General features: G+C 39.7%; 1 protein-coding gene across 1 annotated transcript in view; it reads right to left on the bottom strand.

Moving 5' to 3' along the window:
• Nucleotides 1–21,223, bottom strand: part of THSD7A (thrombospondin type 1 domain containing 7A) — a 300,628-nt gene that overhangs the window by 45,517 nt on the left and 233,888 nt on the right. Inside the window, exons 12-14 of the mRNA XM_064444530.1 lie at nt 19,399–19,531; nt 16,481–16,584; nt 1,835–2,029 (exon numbers count right to left, since the gene is read on the bottom strand). Coding sequence (XP_064300600.1) covers nt 1,835–2,029; nt 16,481–16,584; nt 19,399–19,531 — 432 coding nt within the window. The remainder of the gene's footprint in view (nt 1–1,834; nt 2,030–16,480; nt 16,585–19,398; nt 19,532–21,223) is intronic.

Here is a 21,223-nt window from a genome sequence, read left to right as displayed (position 1 = left end):
GTTTGTGGCACGGGGTTGGACATAATTGGAAAAACTTTTTACTCTGTTAACTAAGACCTCAAGAGATTTCAAGGGACACAAAGTAAAAGCATTCTTAGTTGCATCAAGAAATAAGGCAGAAAATTAAGGAACGCATTGCCTCATGTGGTGATCTGAGCTGCTGGATGAAGGCAATGGAAGAACAGAGAACACGCAGAACTTGGAGAGCAAACATTCAGCCAGGGAAAGGACTGTCACAAATCTGACATACAAGACTGCAGCTGAGAAGTTAAAAGAGGTAAAGCAAAGCTTAAGGCTAAAAATGATGATCTATAGCAAGAGGCTGAAAAGCACTCAGCTGCCATAGTAATTCTAATGCACAAAAAAAAAATCCAAGAGGGAAGTCTTCGTGTAGCCAAGACCAGAAAGTAAGAAGAAGAACGTAAGTGGGTTAACATCTGATCCTGTTAAGGGAGATTATTTTTGATTGGTCTCTCCCCAGTTTAAGAAAAAAAAATCCACTTTCACTAGAATTCTATTATAAGGTTTTCTATTGGAAACTCCAGGGGAATTTCAGCAAGATTTTTTTCTTAATTACAGTTCAGTGTAAAAAGGAAAAAAACAAACTCAAAGAAAACAGACCCAATTCAGTCTGGTGTGAATTCAATCTGGTTAGACAACACTGGCAAGATACAGTTTGTGCATGGAATCATGGTTGCTGAGGAATCAAAACAAATTGCAGACCTGATCCCTAAATCCTAGCTGAGAAAACACATATAAGTCAAGAAACTGCAAATAATTAATAGGGTCTGTGGCTACTCTCGTTTTCATTAGCAGTTTTCCAAATCTAGTTTCTTGTCTTAGTAGACTTAAACTTGTTTAACCTTATTTGGGACTGAAAGTGATTTGAGTGATGTGAAGAGATTTCCTGCCTCAGGACTTCTCCAAGTGCCTCACACTACCTACATCATGTTGAAAACCCCAAGGTCTTTGGCTTTTTACACCATTAAGCTTGTGAGTTACATGGCTTTCAACATTCACTAAATTGTCCAACATTTGCCTGAACACTATCAGTAAAATAAAGCTTAAGCAAAAAAAAAAAAGCTTTTGAAAAAAAATTTTCATATTTTAAGCTGTAACTCGGGGAAATTGCTTGAGAGTGTAACCTCAAAGGTCTGTCCCCTATATTTGTTAAATGCCTAGCACAAAGAGATAATCTCAAGGACATAATGCTGTACAAATGATAAACCATGAAGCAGCAACCTTCCTGACCTCTTTGTGCAGAGAAGCAGGCTGCAGAATCAGAGTTTGAAATAAACACGGTATGAAAACCTTTTAAATAGCAAAATATTAATGTCAAATAATTGTGCCCCTTTTGGTGAAAATATAACACAGGGCTCACCAAAATTGCAGGTAAGGACTCTTTTTTTTTAATTTTATTTGCTTGGACTGGATCAGTTTGTTGGTTAATTATGCTGCTTTACATTTTTTGCCTCCCTGGAACTACAGACAGAGCTGACCTGCCTGTCCGGAAAAGAAATGGTCTGCTTTGGCAGTTTACTATGTGTGTTCCACTTTAGAAGAAACCCCAGCCTCCTATGTTCTCCCATCTTCTCTCTAGCCACTTCCCCATGATCTGGAGCCTCAGGCACATGGTAGGAGTTTGTTCTCCCGAGAGGTCATATCTTTTTTCCACCAACAGTATATAAAGCATGACAGTGATGTTGGGTCTCCCTTCTTCCATGATGACAAACTTTGCTTGCTTGTCATAAAAGAACCTCAGAAAAATGCAGATTTTAATCAAAACAGTAGCAATAATTAATAAAAGATGCAATATTTTTCTGGTTACTCTTACCGACAAGAGTGCGTTTTCTTGTCCTGACTCCTCCACAGTCCCCATTACAGGAAGAAAACTTTGACCAGTTTGTAAACTGACAGTCATCTTGGCAGGGAATCTGGCATGTCTGTGTTAAGGATGGTAATGGGCCAGAGTATTTAAGGCACTCACTGATGTCAGCCTGTCCTCCATCTTGTCTGCGACAAGTAATTGCTGGAAGCAAAAAGGGATGGAGTTTAATTCAGCAATTTTTTCATTAATGTCTCTATTCAGTTTAGTAAGTCTACAATATTCACCCATAAAATCACACTGAAAGCCCAGAATAGCTATACAACAACCTAATATTTGCAGTCATTTGTATCTTGAATGAATACATTTAATATTTCTGACTTTTTTTAGATTCTGTTTAAATTTCTATTTATTATGACTTACCAGGAAAGAAAAATAAATCTTACAGACAACTGCAAATATTATAAAGGTTGCATCATCTTATCCACATCTGTTATACCACTCTTCATATTATCGTTTTTGCTACAGATATAGCCACTCAGACATTAAAAATCTGCAATGCCACTTGAAGGAGCTGAACATCATACGAGCTATAATGAAGTTGTATCAGCAGCATATATTTTAGAAAAAGGGACAGACATAAAATTTAGAAGCATAGTTGAGATCTGGATACCACTTAACCACCCACAACAGTATTGCTGGCTGATGGTCTTCAGCAATTTTTAGTCTTGAAAAAGGGTTGAAGGGCAAAGCATGTTTGCTACAAGTAGAGTATCAGCCAATAAGGCTACAATGTTTTATAACAGGATATCCATATCCTGAATAAAAGCTTCTTTCTTATAAGAAAATAAAAATAGTTTCTTAAGAAAACTTCAGGTGGCACAAAACGAAGAAGTTGGAACGTAACAATTTACAAAGGATAAGGCTCTTTCATTAATACAGTCTTTAGCAGTGCTCTGTCATTTTTCCTCATGAGTAATTTTAAATTTTTTTTAACATGGTTGCTTATCTATTATTCTAACCTAAGCCTCAGTAAATCTAATTTTATTTCCTTGCCCAAAACAGCATAAAACTTATTATGCAGTAACAAGATTGGAAACTTCTAGTTGTTTACACAGTAGAATTATATTTATGCTTCTCGGCATCTGACAGCACACAATATATGCAGTATCTCATAATGACTGTGAAAGTAATTTGGGTCACCAATTGTTGCAGTAACATTGCATCTGAACACAATATATCATTCTGTATACATATGAGGGAACATCATGTTTTATATTATACTCCATTCTATAATTTAAGCATAGCACTTCAATTGTACTGACAGTAATTGTTTTATTGGTATGTGAATTGAAAAAAATATAAATTTTGCTAACAAAACTATTACGGCATAACCAAGTCCAACTGTTGGAGAAAAATGGGGTTTGAATGCAGAGTTTCAAAATAAAACAGAAAACTGGCTATAAGTGACTATTTCCTCCTGGGGGAAGAAGGAAGAATATTTGAGGAAACTACTTTTTTTTTTTTTTTTTTTTTTTAGATTGTTGCAAGGTAATCCTAAAGGTTTAGCGACTCATGAGTTCTGAAAAAAGTTTTTTTGTCTGATAGTTCTAAACTAAATTTCTATCTCATGATGACTGTAGGAAGCTGAAATTGATGGCCCGCATGGTCCATTTAATCATGTGCCTACTAAAACATATCCAAAGGTCCCAAGTGAATTGTTCTTGCTACACGTCTGTGGTAAAATGCTATGAAAGGGAGGGGGCTTTGTTCTTCCAGAGATGCTAAGCAAACAGCTTCCCTGATCCTTGACTGCCCTTTGGAGCAGGGCTGCCAGCACTGCTTGTAATAGGCTCAGTACTGCATTAAGTTGTGCTTACTGGAGGACTGACCAGCTGTACATTGTCTAATACAATTATTCTGTCAAATCCTATTATTATTGGTGTAGTTTACGTAAGGAAACCCTTTTTTCTTTACATATAATTATAGTCATTCAATGAGCAAAAATGAATATCTGATAATTGAAAATCTACTTTAAGAATGTATTAACTGTACCTACTATAGGATTACTAAAATTATACAAATATTTTGGAAAAATACAAATCAAAACAGTATCTTCCAATGCAAGCCTAGGCTACGGTTTTGGATTCTTGTGAGATACTCCTCCTTGCTAATAACAGACATCAGTTTCCCTGAGGTAAAAACACAGTTCAGATTAGTTCTACCATGTGGAAATTCACAGAGGTCAAACCTAAATCCTCCATCCTGAGTTTGACCTTGGCATGTGCAGGCATCAGCAAAACTAATTGCATTATCTTCACTGCATTCTCAGGGAGATACAGGCCACCATTTTTAGCAATGAAAACTATGTCTAGCCAAGGGCTAACAGACGGCCCACCGATTAACCCAATAACTTCTAATAATCTTCTTCAAAAGTTTAGTACCCATTTTAGGTCCTGCCTCTCCATCTAGTGCTTTGATAGGCTGTAAACATTGTCTACTGAAGAACATACTTTCTTTTTAGCTAAATTGAGTTTTTCTAAAGCCAATATTTATTCCCTCATCTTTCTTGGTTATTAAACATTACTCCGTAGGCAACTATCCACTCTACCATAAATTTTTCAGATTCATGTTAGTGCACCTAATTTACATCAAGCAACCCAGGTGAGAAGCTCCCCTGAGGATTAACAGGTGGGTTTTTTTTCCAGATTAACTATCAGTTCTACTGTAGCAATCAAAGCAGGAAAACTGTTCATTCTTGAGACCTAAATATTTCACCTTAATAACAACACAAATTAGAGCACAGGTTGGCATACCAAATCAATTCCAGAATCTTAATTTTCACAGCGCCTGTCCATAACTATTCATGTTACTTCTGGTTGACAAGACCTGGGTGATCGACTCTGAATTCCATTTTCCTACCATTATTCTACAGATTCAAGTATCAATTTGAAAGGTTTATACTCCTTGGGACTGTCAGAGTGGGTATTTTTCCATGACTTAAAGTAGGGATTTTGACAACTGTATACATTTAATTAATACATTCTTTTGGCCAGGTAAATGTTTTACTTGACATCTGAAATTCTCTTACTGTTAGTGGAGTTACTTTTTCCACTCACAACCTAATCTGGGGAAACTCATCCCCTGCCTCTCTGATCAAACCCATGATTCTTTAATTATATTCTGTAAAAGCCACTGAGATCAATGATTAACTCACTGTAGAGAAGTGTCTTCAACTACTATAAAGCCATGCAGTGCCAGACTAATTATTTTGCCTATACAACCACATTATATTTATTACAGACATTAGCAGCAAGTGGAAAGAACATGGTTCTTCTATTACTGAATTAAGCCCAAGTAATTGTTAAGTGAAAACATAAAACAGGAATAGTGCTAACAGGAAAATCAAATTTAACATGGAAACCATTCACTTACAAAATTGTTTTGTCATTTAACAATTATTATCTCCCAGAAGAAAGGTGTGAAATAAATGGCAGTCTAAATTTTCTAGATAAGGGACTATGATGTAATTAAAACTTTATCTGATCGCATTTTTTCCACCAAGCCACAGGGGACTATAGGCTAATATATTTGTTGTTGGCATAACACATCACTAAGACTGTATTTTAACAAGTCTTGTTATGTGTGGGTTTATATATAAACCTTGCCAGTGTTACCATCATTAGTATACTTCACTAAGATTTCACTGAGGTGTGAGATTCAGTAAACCCTACACCTGAAAATTGTTTTATAAATAAACATGCTCTATGTCCTTTGTTTTACAATACACTTGTGATACCATTTTTTCAATTGTCAAGTATTTTTAACAACAAAAATATTCTATTTCATTTCTAGAAAGGCAAGAATTATTTCAGCACATTAACTTTTCTTATACCTACTATCAATGCTGCTTAGGCTACGATTTCATGTATGTTTGTTTTTCTGTGGGACATGGGAGACTAGACACTGCATGATTAATAGTATCTCACTCAGGAGCACATGCCAATAATATTGTGAAAATACAAACATGAGCGTTCTTTACATGCCAGAGAATAATCAATGTGTTTCTGCCAAATAAAGTCACCTGGAGATTTTGGCTCTTGTTTAGCCAATTAAAAAAACCCAATTTCTCAAGTAAAAACTGTTCTTGAGCATTGTTGTCCAAATTCTTACTTCAGTACAAAACCTGAAGCTGCTGGTTGTGCTTTGCAGTGACTAAAATATGAACCAGGCAATAGGGCACTCTCATCCATTAAGTCTCGATAACGTTAAAATAGTTTATAGCTCCATAAAGGAGCAGTGCTCTTTCATGATTTTGTCTCTTTTCTTGTGCTTTCAACGAGGGCATGAAATCCCCACAAGATCAAATCCCTCCACCCCTAGAAGCAATGCCCAGAGATGGAGGCCGCTGTGAGAGAAAAAGGGGTTTTGACCACCGGTCCTGCCTCTGAACCACCCTGCGGCTCAAACAAGTCTGCAAGGCCTCCTCGTGCTCACGGCCGTCCTGGGAAGTGTCTTCTGATTCCCCTGATCTACTGTCTTTCAAATAACTCTACATATATCCTACAAATGAAGGATAGCGAGAGCTTGGGATCAGCTTTTTAATAATGGCCAATTCCTAGCGACATCAAGTACAGCTATTCAGATATTTTCTCTGACAGCCGGGTTACTTAAGCTTCTGCTTAAATTTTACAAATAACCTTCCTCTTGCTATACAGAATATGCTGACAGATTTCACAGTTTTCATCCCATTCCTCCTACAAAACTCTGAGGAAGATTTATGGTGGCAAGGACTGCAGGCTGTGCATTGTTTTGCAAAACTCTTTTTGGTCACTGAGATAGCCCTTACCATGTGCATCCATACATATATATCATGATGTGATTAGGCTATTGCACTTTGGGCACTTGAGCTTCTCATCTACTACATGTCCTCATCACTAACACTGGGATGCAGTCCAACAAACCCTACTTAAATATGCAGAAGCTACTGGCAAAATAAACTTTTTTAGTAAGCTTCCTAGGCTTTCCTATACAATTTGAAAGGGATTTGAACTGTATTTCTAGTTTCCTTCAGAAATCACTGGAGCTGAGGTTTACTGGCACTGATTTTTTAAGTTATGAACATACCTGCCTAAATTGTTCACAATTTCAAACTTCATACATTAATCCATCTCCCTGAGCACAACACGACTTTGAAGTTACCTATGTGCTATAAATGTCAGCCATAAGAATACGAAGCAGTATCTCTCAGCACACCCTAGCTGCAGCAGGTTCCTCTCACAGTGTGTTTTATAGACCGCATCCCCATCAAATCCTAGTAGCCTGGCTCTTTCAAGCATTTACTCTCTTGTTCTAGTTTTCAGGGTTTTTTTGGTATTTTGCATTTGCCAACACTCTGTGCCTCTCCCTCCTGGGTTTCAGGTGACTCATCAAGATATCTGGTCAATTTACTCTTGTTAGTTGAGAAACAGCTTATGAAAATAAACACAACATAAATGCTGCTGCTGTAAAATATGGCTTTTCTCTACATTTCCTGTTCCTGTTGGATAGGGTCAAAATTTCAACCTCCTTGCTGATGCACCCGTAATATGCACTCCTGAGGGTTTTGAATAAGAGACAGAAGTCTTAAGTTACTGCAATTCTATAATACATTCCTGCCCTGCTTACCCACTGTTGAAAGGCATTTTACAAGTAATATGACTGCAAATTTTCATTCATTAGAGAAATCCAACAGAACTGTCATGACTGTCGTCCTTGTTCAAATAAGGTTCATGACTACAACAATTAATTTACTGCTCAGCTATTAAATGCTATGTTACTATGCTTAGATTTAGATATAAATATTTGTCCATCATTTGCACGAATGATTAACAAACTTTTTTCTTTAAAAAATTCTAAAAATCTGTTCTTAAACCAAAACAAAAACCCACCAAGCCCTTTTATTCTCTTTCCTCTGCATTGACCCAAGTTCTGATTTTGTGACATGGTCATTTAAACTGACACTATTTGTAACAAAACTTTCATTATAGAAGACAGCTAGAAACAGACCTGTCTTTAAAAATGAATCACAATTCTAAACTTTATGATTCACCCAAGTGTCTCTTCTGCCAAGGAAAACCAATGTGATAAAAAAGCTAAGAATGGAAATGTAAATAGTAAAGCTGTGATATAAAGCAAGGCGTGCATATGCTCTGTTACTCATAGACTCTCAAGATCAGACACCTAACCACTCATTTTTAATGATTTATTTCTTCTTGATTTTTCTTCAGTTTTGATTATCCTTCTAACTAAAATATGAACAGTGCAGACTATTTTGTTCAAAATAAACTGTTAATGAATGCATAGTCAGATGTGCTTTTTCTCTGGTACACATTCCTATTCTTTTTTATTTAACACATTTGCTGGTATGTGTTACAGTGTGCATAGGCAATCAGATCAGAAACAGGACAAACTAATAGTATTGGCAACATCCCCTTGCACTGAAAGAGGAACTGAGAACTGTTCTCACATATAAGAATGTAATTACTTGCCCTACTGAGTATTGACACAAAATGAAAGGACAATCCACGGGAAACCAAAGGGCTGAGATTACTTCTATAAGATTATTGTTTAACTTTGTCATCAAAAGTAAATAACCACAAGCAGTTGAATGAGCGTGTGATTTCTGCATTCATAAGCATCAGAAATTCGAGAGATAAAATTGAAAAAGAAATGCTGCTATGTCTACTTTTTCACAGCATGATAAACATTTGTAGAGAAATCACCAATAAACAGTTAAATGATCTGTTAAAAAGATCTTTATTCCAGTGTCACTTTATAAATGCAGTATCAGAATGTTATACCAAACAGATTTTGTACTTCTGTGTTTAGTATTTCCAGATTTTTGGGGTGGTTAAAAGGACTCGCACAGTAGTAGCTCAGTCTTTTCTGTACCTACATCACAAAATAATCTTTAAAAATATTATTTATAGTACCAAACTTTTAATAACATATTATCATGCAAGGTTTTCCATAGCCTGTAGAAACATTATTTACATCAAGTGAGGTATGAAGGAGGGAGCCAAGAATTAGTGGGGAGAGGGGAGAAACTCCCTCTCAGAGTCTTCCTTCAGAAACTGGTGAAATCTTTGTAATACTGTCCAGGGCAGAGCTCAGTCAGCCAGATGCTTGCTTTCAGGTCAGCCTCCCTTAAGCAAACACCTTGCATGAAATCAATGCTTGTGCAGGGGACCAAACAAAATAACATGCACCACTGAAAATTCACACATGGCTATCTAATGTCAGAATTTGAAATGCAAGAGGGGAAAGGGAATATGTTAATGCCCTGTGCAGGAGATAACCTATATAAAACAAATAAAACACACTATCCATGCTCAAAAGGCAATTTTCTGAGGTGCAAAGTAAATAAAACTTCAACCGATAATCTCTAGAATTGCAGATGTATGTTTTCCAAAGTGAAAGTTAGTTTTGTGCAAAAATTCAGCTGTTACTTCCAAGTTATATTCATTGTATAGGTGCTCAAGGAAACCAAAATATTTTACTTTTCTCAATCTAAATAAAAAATACTAGTTTGTTTAGCTCCTACAGAATATCAGTTTACATTACTGAGCGTAAAAGTAAAAGGTATATTCAACACATTGTCAGGTATTAAAACACTGAGACATGATACAGTCAGTCAGTCACCAAGAGGAGCTACTCCGGAGCCAGCCTGATCCTCAGTGGATCAGCCGATCTTGGCACACAGGGGTTTTTCTGAGGCAGGGAAGCACCAGGACAGTGGAGAGACCCGCCAGCTCTGGCGGGGGACACTGACAAGGCAAGGGCCTTGCCAAAGCAAAGGCGGCTCTTCCCATGTCTATAAAAAGCAGCCTATGGAGTGCAAGCAACCAGAAGCACTGCCAACAGAACATGGCCCGTCAGCCAGGGTATGGTGCGGCAGTTTGCACACAGGAAGGGTGCAATCACCCTACCAGCCCAAGACATGAGTTCATTTGGTAGTCATCATACTTTCAGTAGGAACTTAGCTATGGTATCTACCCAGCAGAAAGCTATGCCCTCTGCATTCATCAGAATGAATGTGGCAACCCAGACAGAGCTCCCATGAAAACAAGCAGCCGTCCATGTCTCAGGTCAAAGGGAGTGCCAGAGCCTTTCACTTGTAAGGGATGGCAACCATGAGAACAGCTTTGAGAGGTGTGACAACGTGGATGATTTGCTCAGCATGGTGGCAGAGCTATGTGAGGAGGTAGAAAGGTTAAGGAGCATCAGGGAGGCTGAGAAAGAGATAGACTGGTGGAACCATGCTCTGCCCTCCCTGAGACAGAAACAGGAACAGCCACCAGAGAAAACCCAAGATCAAGGGATTCCTGTATCCCTCCCCTACCAGGCTGAAGGCAGTAGCTCAAAGGAAAAGACTGAATGGAGGCAAGTCCATGCTTGGGGCAGTAGGCAAACTCACTTCTTGCCCACCTCACCTTCCCAGGTGCTTCTGTATAACAGGTATGAGGCTTTGCAGGCAGAAGACCAGTCAACAGACGATGTGGCTAACAGTCCACCTATACCAGTGGTGTTTCCAGGGTCAGAAAAGCCTAACCCCTGTATCAAAACTGCCTCCATGAGGAACAGAAGAAAGGCTATAGTTGTAGGCAACTCCCTTCTGAGGGGAACAGAGGGTCCAATATGCCGGACAAACCCTCCTCTTAAGGAAGTCTGATGCCTCCCTGGGGCCTAGGTTAAGGACATTGCTAGGTAACTTCCTAGCCTGGTGCGGCCCTTGGACTACAACCCATTACTGCTTTTCCATGTGGGAGGTGATGAAGCTGCAGCACGTAGTCCAAGGGCAATCAAAAGAGGCTTCAGGGCCTTGGGACAGCTAGTAAAGGACTCTGGAGCACAATTTTTTTCTCCTCTCTCCTTCCAGTTGCAGGCAGTGACACTGGAAGGAACAGATGCACCTAGTCTATTAACACATGGCTCTGTGGCTGGTGTCATCACCACAGTTTTGGTTTTTGTGATAATGGGATGGCCCACACAGCATGAGGCTGCCTTGCGTCTGATGGGATTCACCTTTCTCAAAGGAGAAAGAGGGTCTTTGCTCATGAGCTTGCAGGGCTCTGACAGAGCTCTAAACTACACTTGAAGGGTGAGGGGGTTAATATCAGGCTTGCCTGAGACAAGCTGAGGGATGACACACTGAGATTAGACAGACGGCAAGGGCACTCAGCCTGTGTCTCTGAGATGCGTTGGGTTTACTGGACCACAGCTGAAGTTTTACGGAGATGAGCTGGGGGCTACTGATGTAATAGAAGCCAAGGGGGGAACACCGGTGGGGTGTTCCTCTAAGAAGGTGACATGGATGACAGCCCAGCTTAAGTTCCTTTACACAAATGCATGCATCATGGGAATCATGGGAAATAAACAGGAGGAGCTGGAAGCCACTGAGCAGGAAAACTATGATATAGTTGCCATCATGGAAATGTGGTGGGATGACTCGCACAACTGGAGTGCTGCGATGGATGGCTATAAACTCTTCAGAAGGGATAGGCAAGGCAGGAAAGGCAGTAGGGTATCTCTGTATGTCAGGGAGTGTTTGGATTGCCTAGAACTCAGTGATGGGGGATGGTAGACTTGAGTGTTTATGGGTAAGAATCAGGGGGAAGGCCAACAAGGCAGATATCATGGTGGGAGTCTGTTATAAACCATCCAACCAGGATGAAGAGGCAGATGAATTATTCTACAAGCAGCTGGGAGAAGTCTCACAATCGCTAGCCCTTGTCCTTGTTGGGGACTTCAATCTACTGGATATATGCTGGAAATACAATACAGCAGAGAGGAAGCAGTCTAGGGGGTTTATGGAGTGTGTGGAAGATAACTTCCTGACACAGCTGGTGAGTGAGCCAACTAGGGAAGGCGCCCCGCTGGACCTGTTGTTTGTGAACAGAGAAGGACTTGCGGGTGATGCGATGGTTGGAGGCCATCTTGGGCACAGAGATCATGAAATGATAGAGTTTTCAATTCTTGGAGAAGTAAGGAGGGGGAGTCAACAGAATTGCCACCTTGGACTTCTGGAGGGCAGACTTCATCCTGTTTAGGTGACTGATTGACAGAGTCCCCTGGGAGGCAGCCCTGAAGGGCAAAGGAGTCCAGGAAGGCTGGACATTCTTCAAGGAGGAAGTCTTAAAGGAGCAAGAGCAGGCTGTGCCCATGTGCTGCAAGACAAGCTGGTGGGGAAGACGACCAGTCTGATTGAACAGAGCTCTTTGGCTGGAACTCAGGGAAAAAAGGAGAGTTTATGACCTTTGGAAGAAGGGGCAGGCAAGTCAGGAGGACTACAAAGGTGTAGCAAGGTTATGCAGGGAGAAAAGTAGAAGGGCCAAAGCCCAACTAGAGCTTAATCTGGCTACTACTGTAAAAAAAAAAAAAAAAAAAAACCCACACAAAAAAATTAAAAAATACTTCTGTAAATACATTAGCAGCAAAAGGAGGGCTAAGGAGAATCTCCATTCTTTGCTGGATGCAGGGGGAAACATAATGATGAATGACGAAGGCTGAGGAAAAGGCTGAGGTACTTAATGCCTTCTTTGCCTCAGTCTTTAATAGTAAGACCAGTTTTTCTCTGGGTACCCAGCCCCCTGAGCTGGAAGACAGGGATGGGGAGCAGGATGAAGCCCCCATAATCCAAGGTTAGCAACCTGCCACACCACTCAGACACACACAAGTCTGTGGGGCCAGATGAGATCCACCGAAGGGTACTGAAGGAACTGGCAGAAGTGATCACCAAGCCGCTTTCCATCATTTATCAGCAGTCCTGGCTAACTGGGGAGGTCCCAGTTGCCTGGAGCTTAGAAACTGTGCTGCCCATCTACAAGAAGGTCCAGAAGGAGGATCTGGGGAACTACAGGCCTGTCAGACTTACCTCAGTGCCAGGAAAGGTTATGGAGCAGATCATCTTGAATGCCACGACACAGCACATACAGGAAAACTAGATGATCTATTTCTATGACAAGGTGACCCAATTAGTAGACGAGGGAAAGACTGTAGATATTGTCTTCCTAGACTTTAGGAAAGACTTTGACACTGTTTCCTACAGCATTGCCCTGGAAAAATTGGCAGCTCATGGCTGAGGGTGGGTGTACTTTTTCCTGGGTAAAAAACTGGCTTGATGGCCAGGCCCAAGGAGTTGTGGTGAATGGAGCTAAATCCCATTGGTGGCCAGTCACAAGTGGTGTTTCCCAGGGCTCAGTGAGGGGGCCAGCTCTGTTTAATATCTTTATCAATGATCTGGACAAGGGGATCAAATGCACCCTCACTAAGTTTGCAGACGATACCAAGTTGGGTGGGAGTGTTCATCTGCTTGAGGGTAGGAAGGCTCTACAGAGGGATCGGGACAGGCTGGATCGATGGGCTGAGGCCAACTGTATGAGATTTAACAAGGCTAAGTGCCAGGTCTTGCACTTTGGTCACAACAATCCCATGCAACACCACAGGCTTGGGGAAGGGTGGCTGGAAAGCTGCCCAGCAGAAAAGGGCCTGGGGATGCTGATCAATAGGTGGCTGAATATGAGCCAGCACTGTGCCCACGTGGCCAAGGCAGCCAATAGCATCCTGGCTTGTATCAGGAATAGTGTGGCCAGCAGGACTAAGGAAGTGATCATTCCCCTGTACTCGGCACTGGTGAGGCTGCATCTTGAATACTGTGTTCAATTTTGGGCCCTTCACTACAAGAAGGACATTGAGGTGCTGGAGTGTGTGCAAAGAAGAGCAACGAAGCTAATGAAGGGTTGAGAGTACAAGTCTTACGAGGAGTGTCTGAGGGAACTGGGGTTGTTTAGGCTGGAGAAAAGGAGGCTGGGGGGAGACCTTATTGCTCTCTACAAGTGAAAGGAGGTTACAGTGAGGTGCACGTCCATCTCTTCTCCCAAGTAATGAGTGATAGGATGAGAAGAAATGGCCTCAAGCTGCACCAGGGGAGGTTTAGACTAGATATTAGGAAATATTGCTTCACTGAAAGGGTTGTCAGGGATTGGAACAGGCTGCCCAGGGAAGCAGTGGAGTCACCATCCCTGGAGGTATTTAAAAGATGTATGGATGTGGTGCTTAGGGACATGGTTTAGTGGTAAATTGCCAGTGGTAGGTTTATGGTTGGACTCAATGATCTTAATGGTCTTTTCCAACCTATATGATTCTATGTGATTCTGTGTGATACATAATATATCTGTGTTTGAAACTTATATTTTATGTTAATTAACATAATGTACATCAATGGGAAAAACACTGGGCCAAAGACAGGCCGTCTTTAATGCCTGTAACTTTCACCACTGCCACAGGCTAGACAATATTTAGATTCATATTTAGATACTTGAACTGAGAAACAAATAATCTTTGGTTGTCCAAATTAAATAACTTTGTGAGTTCTACAATAAAATTTATACATTAGATAGACTTCATAAAAAGCAAGAGAAAACAAAAATCTCCCCTTTCTAATAGTAGATCTCAGAAACATTTACAGAATTCCACCAAAACCACTTGCTTTCTCCAGGCTTAGCTGCTCCCACGGTTCTTAATTAACGATTGCTCATCCTACCACTTGACCACATTAGAGAGCTACTTCCATTATATCTGCTTGTAAGAACAAGACTACTGCTTGAATACATCAACCTTTGCAAGATCAAACTCTGCGTAGTACCACAGAAAAATTCTGCCAATCCATTTTACCAGATTTGAAAACTGCACGTCCAGAAATTCCAAAATAATGTATTACCCTGCCTGTGTGTGTAGCACATGATTGAAATTACACTTTAAAAAAAGGAAACTCTCATCATGCACAAGAATAATAAAAGCCAACTTGCATGCAGTACAGTCAGCTATCTTTATTAACTGACATTGAGGCAAAGACAAGTGATTTAGGTACTACCATGCAAGTACAGAAGACAATATTCTGTTCTACCTGAACTCCTACTGTCAAAGACAGAAATCTTATTTTCTCAGTGTGTAATCTGAATGTATCCTCCAGAGCTGCTACAAATAGATTGCATTAGTGATAGACCTTTGAAAGAATTACCACAGTCAGAAGTCTTCTGTATTAGCAGGCAATACCTTCAGGTTTCATTTTGTGGTAAGCCCTAAATTGATCTCCTGTAACACTTTCTGAGTAAGTGGTAGGAGTTACTAGGTTAAGATTTACTCTATGACTTTTTTTTTTTTTCAGTACACCATAACCTCCTTTAATACTGCAATGAAGTTAATGACCAGAATATTTCACTTCTGCAGTTAGCAGTGTCCTTGCTCAGGAATTCTACAATCTGCTGAGCCAATATTGTTTTAATGGATAGGTGTTTGCACTCAGGAAAGGCAAAAGAAAAAAACCTTCCTGGAATTCAGGGTTGACTAGTAGTTCAAAGCAATTCAATTACTGTAACACAATAAGTAGGAGCTGCAATTATTTTCGTACCGATTTTATTTAATGCACCTAAAAAACCATCTCCTGACTATACTTAACAGAGCCAGCCATACACAGTTCTGTTAATTCCACAAAACTCTCTATCAAGACAGGTGACAGTAAAGCTGGATAGGGGTGGTAAAATTATTTGTTTTCAAATGGAAATAGCGGAAAAATGTCTGAATCACTGGGCTTGAAGGGTCACTGGTTTTGAAGTCCAACCTGCAGCTGGTTAAAAGCACTGCACCTTAGTAGTTAATTCCAGGCCAATTCTGTTTAGCATCTTTAACAACCTGTACAGAAAGCATCCTCAGCAAGTCTGGGGGCAAGGCCAGTTTGAGAAGAACACTCAAATCCTGCCTGGAGGGTAGGGCTGCCATTCAGAGGACCCTGACAGCCTGAAGAAATGGCCTGGCACTGAACTTTAACAGTGTAAATGCAAAGTCCTGTATTTCTCATGCTCCCATTGCTCTCTACAATTAGCTTATTTGACGGTATAGAGAAGAGAGAGCGAGACTCTGCTAGTCCAGACAAGCACTGGAGCAAATGCCCAGAGAGGCTGTAGGATCTCCATCCTGGGTTGCGACATGGCCCTAAGCGAACTGCCGTAGTCTGGGTGGGATCTAACTTGGAAACTGGCCCTGCTCTGGGTAGAAAGTTTGACCTCCAGGGTGTCTAACTCAAAATTATTGTAGAGCTCTCTGATCCTAAATTTTCAAACAAACACAGGGAGCAAAAGTCTTATATTTGGTCTAATGGATATACCCATAAACACGTCTTCACACCCTTGCCATGTGAAAAACGTCACATTTTCATAGATGAATTTACACAACCTTTTTCACAAGAAGCAGCGTGTAAAGTCACCCAATCCTTTCTTTCTTCTTCTTTTTGAAAACATACTTTCCACAAACACCTCTGCAAACTTGCCTTAGGTAAGGATGGTGAAATGAATTGAACAAACAATACCATAAAATTAGTCACTAATGTGGTACCTATACTTAAAAATAAATTAATACTGATATTTTATGAATAAAACATTTGCCCAATGCCAGTTAGGATGCACCCTACCATACTAGTCTTCAGTATTTTCCTTCGCTGATGCACATAAAGATAGATAAAATTAATGTTAGGTTATAACGACTAAAATTTTAGGCATTTCCCACACCAGTGCAGCTATAGATTTCTGTTGAATATATAACAGAAACAAAGGGTCTAACCTCTTGCTTGTAGCCCAGGTCCACAAGTCTCATGTGCTCCTGGACTGTCTTGGCGTACATACCATGGCACTAGTTGGCATCTGCGCCACTTGTGGGTCTTCCACCTGAAACGAGGGGAGAAAACATCAACTTCAAACAAACCATCTAAGCTTGTAGCAGTCAAAACTGAGGCAGCACAAGTGCTAGATAGTATTAGAAGCCACCATAAGCTATTGCTTATTACTAACAGGTCACAGCCAATTCACCAAAAACGGTAAAAATACCCTAAACTTTTCCCTCTTTCCTGTTAACTTTGTTGCTCCTTTTAGGATTAGGCCATTAAGAACACAGGGAAAGGAGGAGGAGGTGGAGGAGGGAAGAGAAAGCAAACCAGATATATTTTCAAGGTTTTCAAAGGGCAAACGTACATTAACACCACCTAACAAATATACAGTGAATACAAACCACAATATAAGGATTATACCTTAATACAAAGCACTAACACACTTATACAAGATGTGAGACAGAAATTTCAAAAAAGAATATTATACAAAATAATAAAAATAATGTTACTTGAATACCAATCTAACAGAAGAACTCATTTGCTATGGATTAATAACTGAGCATGACCAGAGTATTTTACCAGTCAACAAAATGACGTAAAATTTGAGAAGTGGATTTAGCAAAGTGACGCTAACATGGACCCATCAAATAAGGACGAGTTTTAAATACTAGCATGCCCTAATAAACCTTCTCTTTCTCACTTTTTCTTCCTTTCTTTTTTCCACCTATGTCAGTGAAGCAAAGATGCGTTGAAGTTTCCCAAATACACCCCACAGATAAGACTCCAGGGTTGATTTCTGGTTCACACTGTATTGGGAGTGTTTTTTTGGCAGTAAAAACGGCCACATATAGATAGTGCATTTCTTTTTCTTCTTTCCTGTTCCACAGGTCTTTTCTTTCTCTCCCTTAGGCATACCTTGCAACACAACAACAAATGGAGCAATTCTGTCTTGCTTGAAGCACAAAAAAGTCTTGGAGTTACAGACACAGATGAGGTCAGACAGGCAAAGTCTTAGGTTTTTTGTTTTATTTTCTCAAATTTCAAATTATATGATTACAAGGGTGAGGCTTTCACAGCAAACAATTTCCTTTGCTAAGCTTCATCTTCCAAACACTATCCCAAAAGGAGAAATAAGAAGCAAAAATGGACCCCAGCCACAGAATAGCATTGGGACAGAGTGTTTAAATGACCGTGAGGGTGCCTCCAGAAATCCCAGAGCACCTGGGGTCTCGGGTAGCTGAATGGCAGCACCTTACAAATGTGGAGCCAACTAAGAGATCCAACACAATGTGAATGTGGGCCTAGACCACATCAAAATAAAACACATACAAAAAGAACTTGCAAAAAAACTTTTATAAGAAATGCAATATTGTGCTGCTTAAATTATTCTATCATTAAGATGAACTGCTACAAAACTTTTACAAAGTTCCCTTCTAGTGCTGCAGAATACCCTAGGCCTTAAATATAACATATCCAAGCAAGTCTGGTTATTGTCACATCTCTGAAATAATCCACAGTTGCCTGAATTACTCAGATTTGAGGTGGGGGGGGAGGGGAGAATGCTACATCCACAGCTCAAACCATCAACAGCTCTCATGTTTAAAGTGATCTCAATGGTTTTGCACCTCAGGTTTCATTGTAACTTGCCTCTGCAGGCCAGTATCTAAACTAAGGCACGAGCCAAGCTGAATGTGTGAGTCCCTTTGTCATAGCACATGTATAGGTCAGAAAGATGCTAAAGGAAATATACAGAAAATGTTTTTAGTATTAGTTTGTGTCATGAAATTTAAATCACCTCATCTACTACTCCCTAGCAACTCTTCTGCTCAGCATATCATCATGCACTAGCTCAGGTAAAATCTGACACTGAAGGAGGAGCCAGCATTGTAAAAGAGAAAACCCTGACTCTGGTATTGACTAGAAAAAGTTTCTCTAATGTTTGGAGTACTGATTTTATAGCTTCCCAATGTTGTTTTACATCCTTTCATATCTTTCAGTTATAGTGTGACCTTCTAATGAATTTGCAAAGATAACTCTTACCAGATTATAAAAGCAAAACTTTACTTTAATGTCAATTGTTTTGGCTAAAATAAGCTTAAATTCTATTTGCACCACTGCAAAAGCAAGGGGCTTCATGGGAACTAGCAAGTGTTCTTCTCTAGCCACTGGAGAAACGGAACATTGGCTTACAATTCAAACATACTTACTATTCATAAAAAAAACCCTCATTTTTTTATTTTGTCAAGTAAATCCAACCAACCATATCAGAATTTTCTAAACTTTGTCTGTATCAACAGCCAGATCTTGCCATATATCTAGACTTTCTCATGCCACTCAGACAGATACTACAAAATTGCCTGAAAATTTTCTTAAGCAGTCATGGCAGAGATCCCCACCTGTTGGAACAGTCCTCATCATTCTCTGTTGAAGATTTGGGCAACACAGAGAATTTTGTATGTCAGGTGATATATCAACCGTGGGCTATCCCAGGGCTGACAAGGATGGAAAGATGGAGGATACAGTGCATGGCACAATGTGGCAGCAGAACTCAGTTCTCCTAAACAGATGAGGCTGCATTTCAGTGTTTTGGATCATTTAGAAAGGAAGATTTTTTTAATTGTATAAAATTTCAAAATAGTTGCTAAGAAAGATTTAATCTGGAAAGTAATTCTTAGTAGCTGCAGTGCTCCTGCAAAGAAAGTGGAACAAAGTGAACTAGTGATTCACTATGGGCCCAACTGAGTCTACATGTCTGTTTTGCAACCTTGATTTAGCTATGCATCCTATTTTTCTTAAGAAGTAGAATTCCACAAGCTTTTGAGGTAGTATGAGTTGAAAAATCATGTCTGAGCTGTCTCTGGTTGATTTAGACTACCTGTAGCTATGGCAGATGGGAGAAGCTTCACACTCCTTTTCCTCAAATAAGGAGTCTGGGCACTCACGACCACCGTTGGCGGGGAGCTGGATGATGACTCGGTGACGGGACTGCTTCTTTACTGTGACACCCCCTGCAAAGAGTAGAAGAGCTTGTTTCTCCTGCTACTACATAGGGATGACAGTAGTTAGGGGGAAAATAGGTTTCTGAGTCGATTGCTATTACAGTGACATGTTATTTTGTCCATAAGCAGAAAATTAAGGCCAATAGATAAAACACTTTAATTTCAGATAAAGGCCAGGAATCAGAACTAAACAGAAAGAAACAGTAGCAATACTGAACAAATTAATATAGAGCTGAATTGAACACATAGTTCAAGTGAACAAAAATTAAACCAGCTCAGTTTGCTGCTACACTTTACAATTTCAAAGTGTAAATTTGCCCTAATCATTTGCATACAAAACCAGAAAGAGAATTAATGGAAAGAAATTATTACATTTCACAGCTTTTCCATTCAGTAAATGACTCAATCAGAAAATCTGCTTGCCTTTTGCTTATCCCTGCAGCCAGGAATATAACAAATTTAATTTACAATCTTGGTTCTCTCCAGGCCAGGCTTTAATTCTGTTCCTTATAACCTTGTTTCCCACCTGGGACTAGCATTACCCTATCTAGATCCACAAAAAATATTCCAGAAGAGCATGCTTTACATTTAAATGTGAAGTTTTATTTCCCACTCTGGAATTAATTTACAGTTTACAGTTTTTAATTATTTTAGTCATTCATTATTAATGATAAAGTATAAATAGTTCCTGCAGGAATTTTTATCTGTCATCTTTAGATATCAGTTCTTCAGGAAAAAAAAATAAGTGAAAAATCACAAATTTATATTAATTCCATAGCAATACCTAATACACAAATACCATTCGGTAAAAATCTTGGATTTCTTCTCCTTCTTCTTCTTTTATTTATTTTTTTTTTCTTTCCCGGAGAGCTGTAGCACAGACACTTACTTGGCTGACTGGGTTGATATCAGCTTTGGGTGGGTTATTACAGCAGCTGCAGCTTGTCTGAACACAGAAGCGTGCTGGATCATGGCCAAAAAATTGTAATTAGGAGCAAGCGGTAGGAGAATCCCGGCGGTGGCTCTCCACCACCTGGCTGCTTTTCAATGCAGAGGATACCCTCCACTCCTGAGTCAATCATCTCCAGGAGATGCCAGGAGCTGGCACAAGGGGCAAGACAGACGTGCAGCCCAGCAAAGCTGCTGACCAGCTTGCTGACACAAATGGGTAAAAGCCATGAAATAGAATTCTTTTTTATGTAGTATAAAAAGAGTTTGACTCACTAAATAGACAAAAGGCCTTTATTGGTTCACAAATATATTGTTTTTAGCAGCATGCATCCTAGTTTGTAGTCAATATTTGTGAAGATATGTTCATTGCACCGAGACCTTTCTTAAAACCCATGGAAATAAGAACAGAAGAGGATGGCATTTTTGTCCAAGATGATTTGCCCGAACAAAATTATTTCAAAAAGAACCATTAGTATAGCTGTAAAATAGCACAATATTTAATAATTAATAACTATTTCATAGGTTCAGATTCAATGTTCTTCTCTGTTCTTTTTCAAAGGTTTTAGATTTAATCTTCCTAGCCCCTTTTTTATTTCTTAGAATGCACAAAGCACTAATAGGAATTACTGCAAAAACGACTTTATGCTTGTGTCCGTTATAAAGCATAAAGAATTGGCCATGACATTTGAAGTGCCTATATTTGATGTAACAATATCTTACATTCTGATAATATGGTTGCTGTCAGTAATC

Source organism: Phalacrocorax carbo, chromosome 2 (genome assembly GCF_963921805.1).
Source record: "Phalacrocorax carbo chromosome 2, bPhaCar2.1, whole genome shotgun sequence".
Lineage (NCBI taxonomy): Eukaryota > Metazoa > Chordata > Aves > Suliformes > Phalacrocoracidae > Phalacrocorax > Phalacrocorax carbo.
This window is presented reverse-complemented; position numbering and strand designations above follow the sequence as displayed.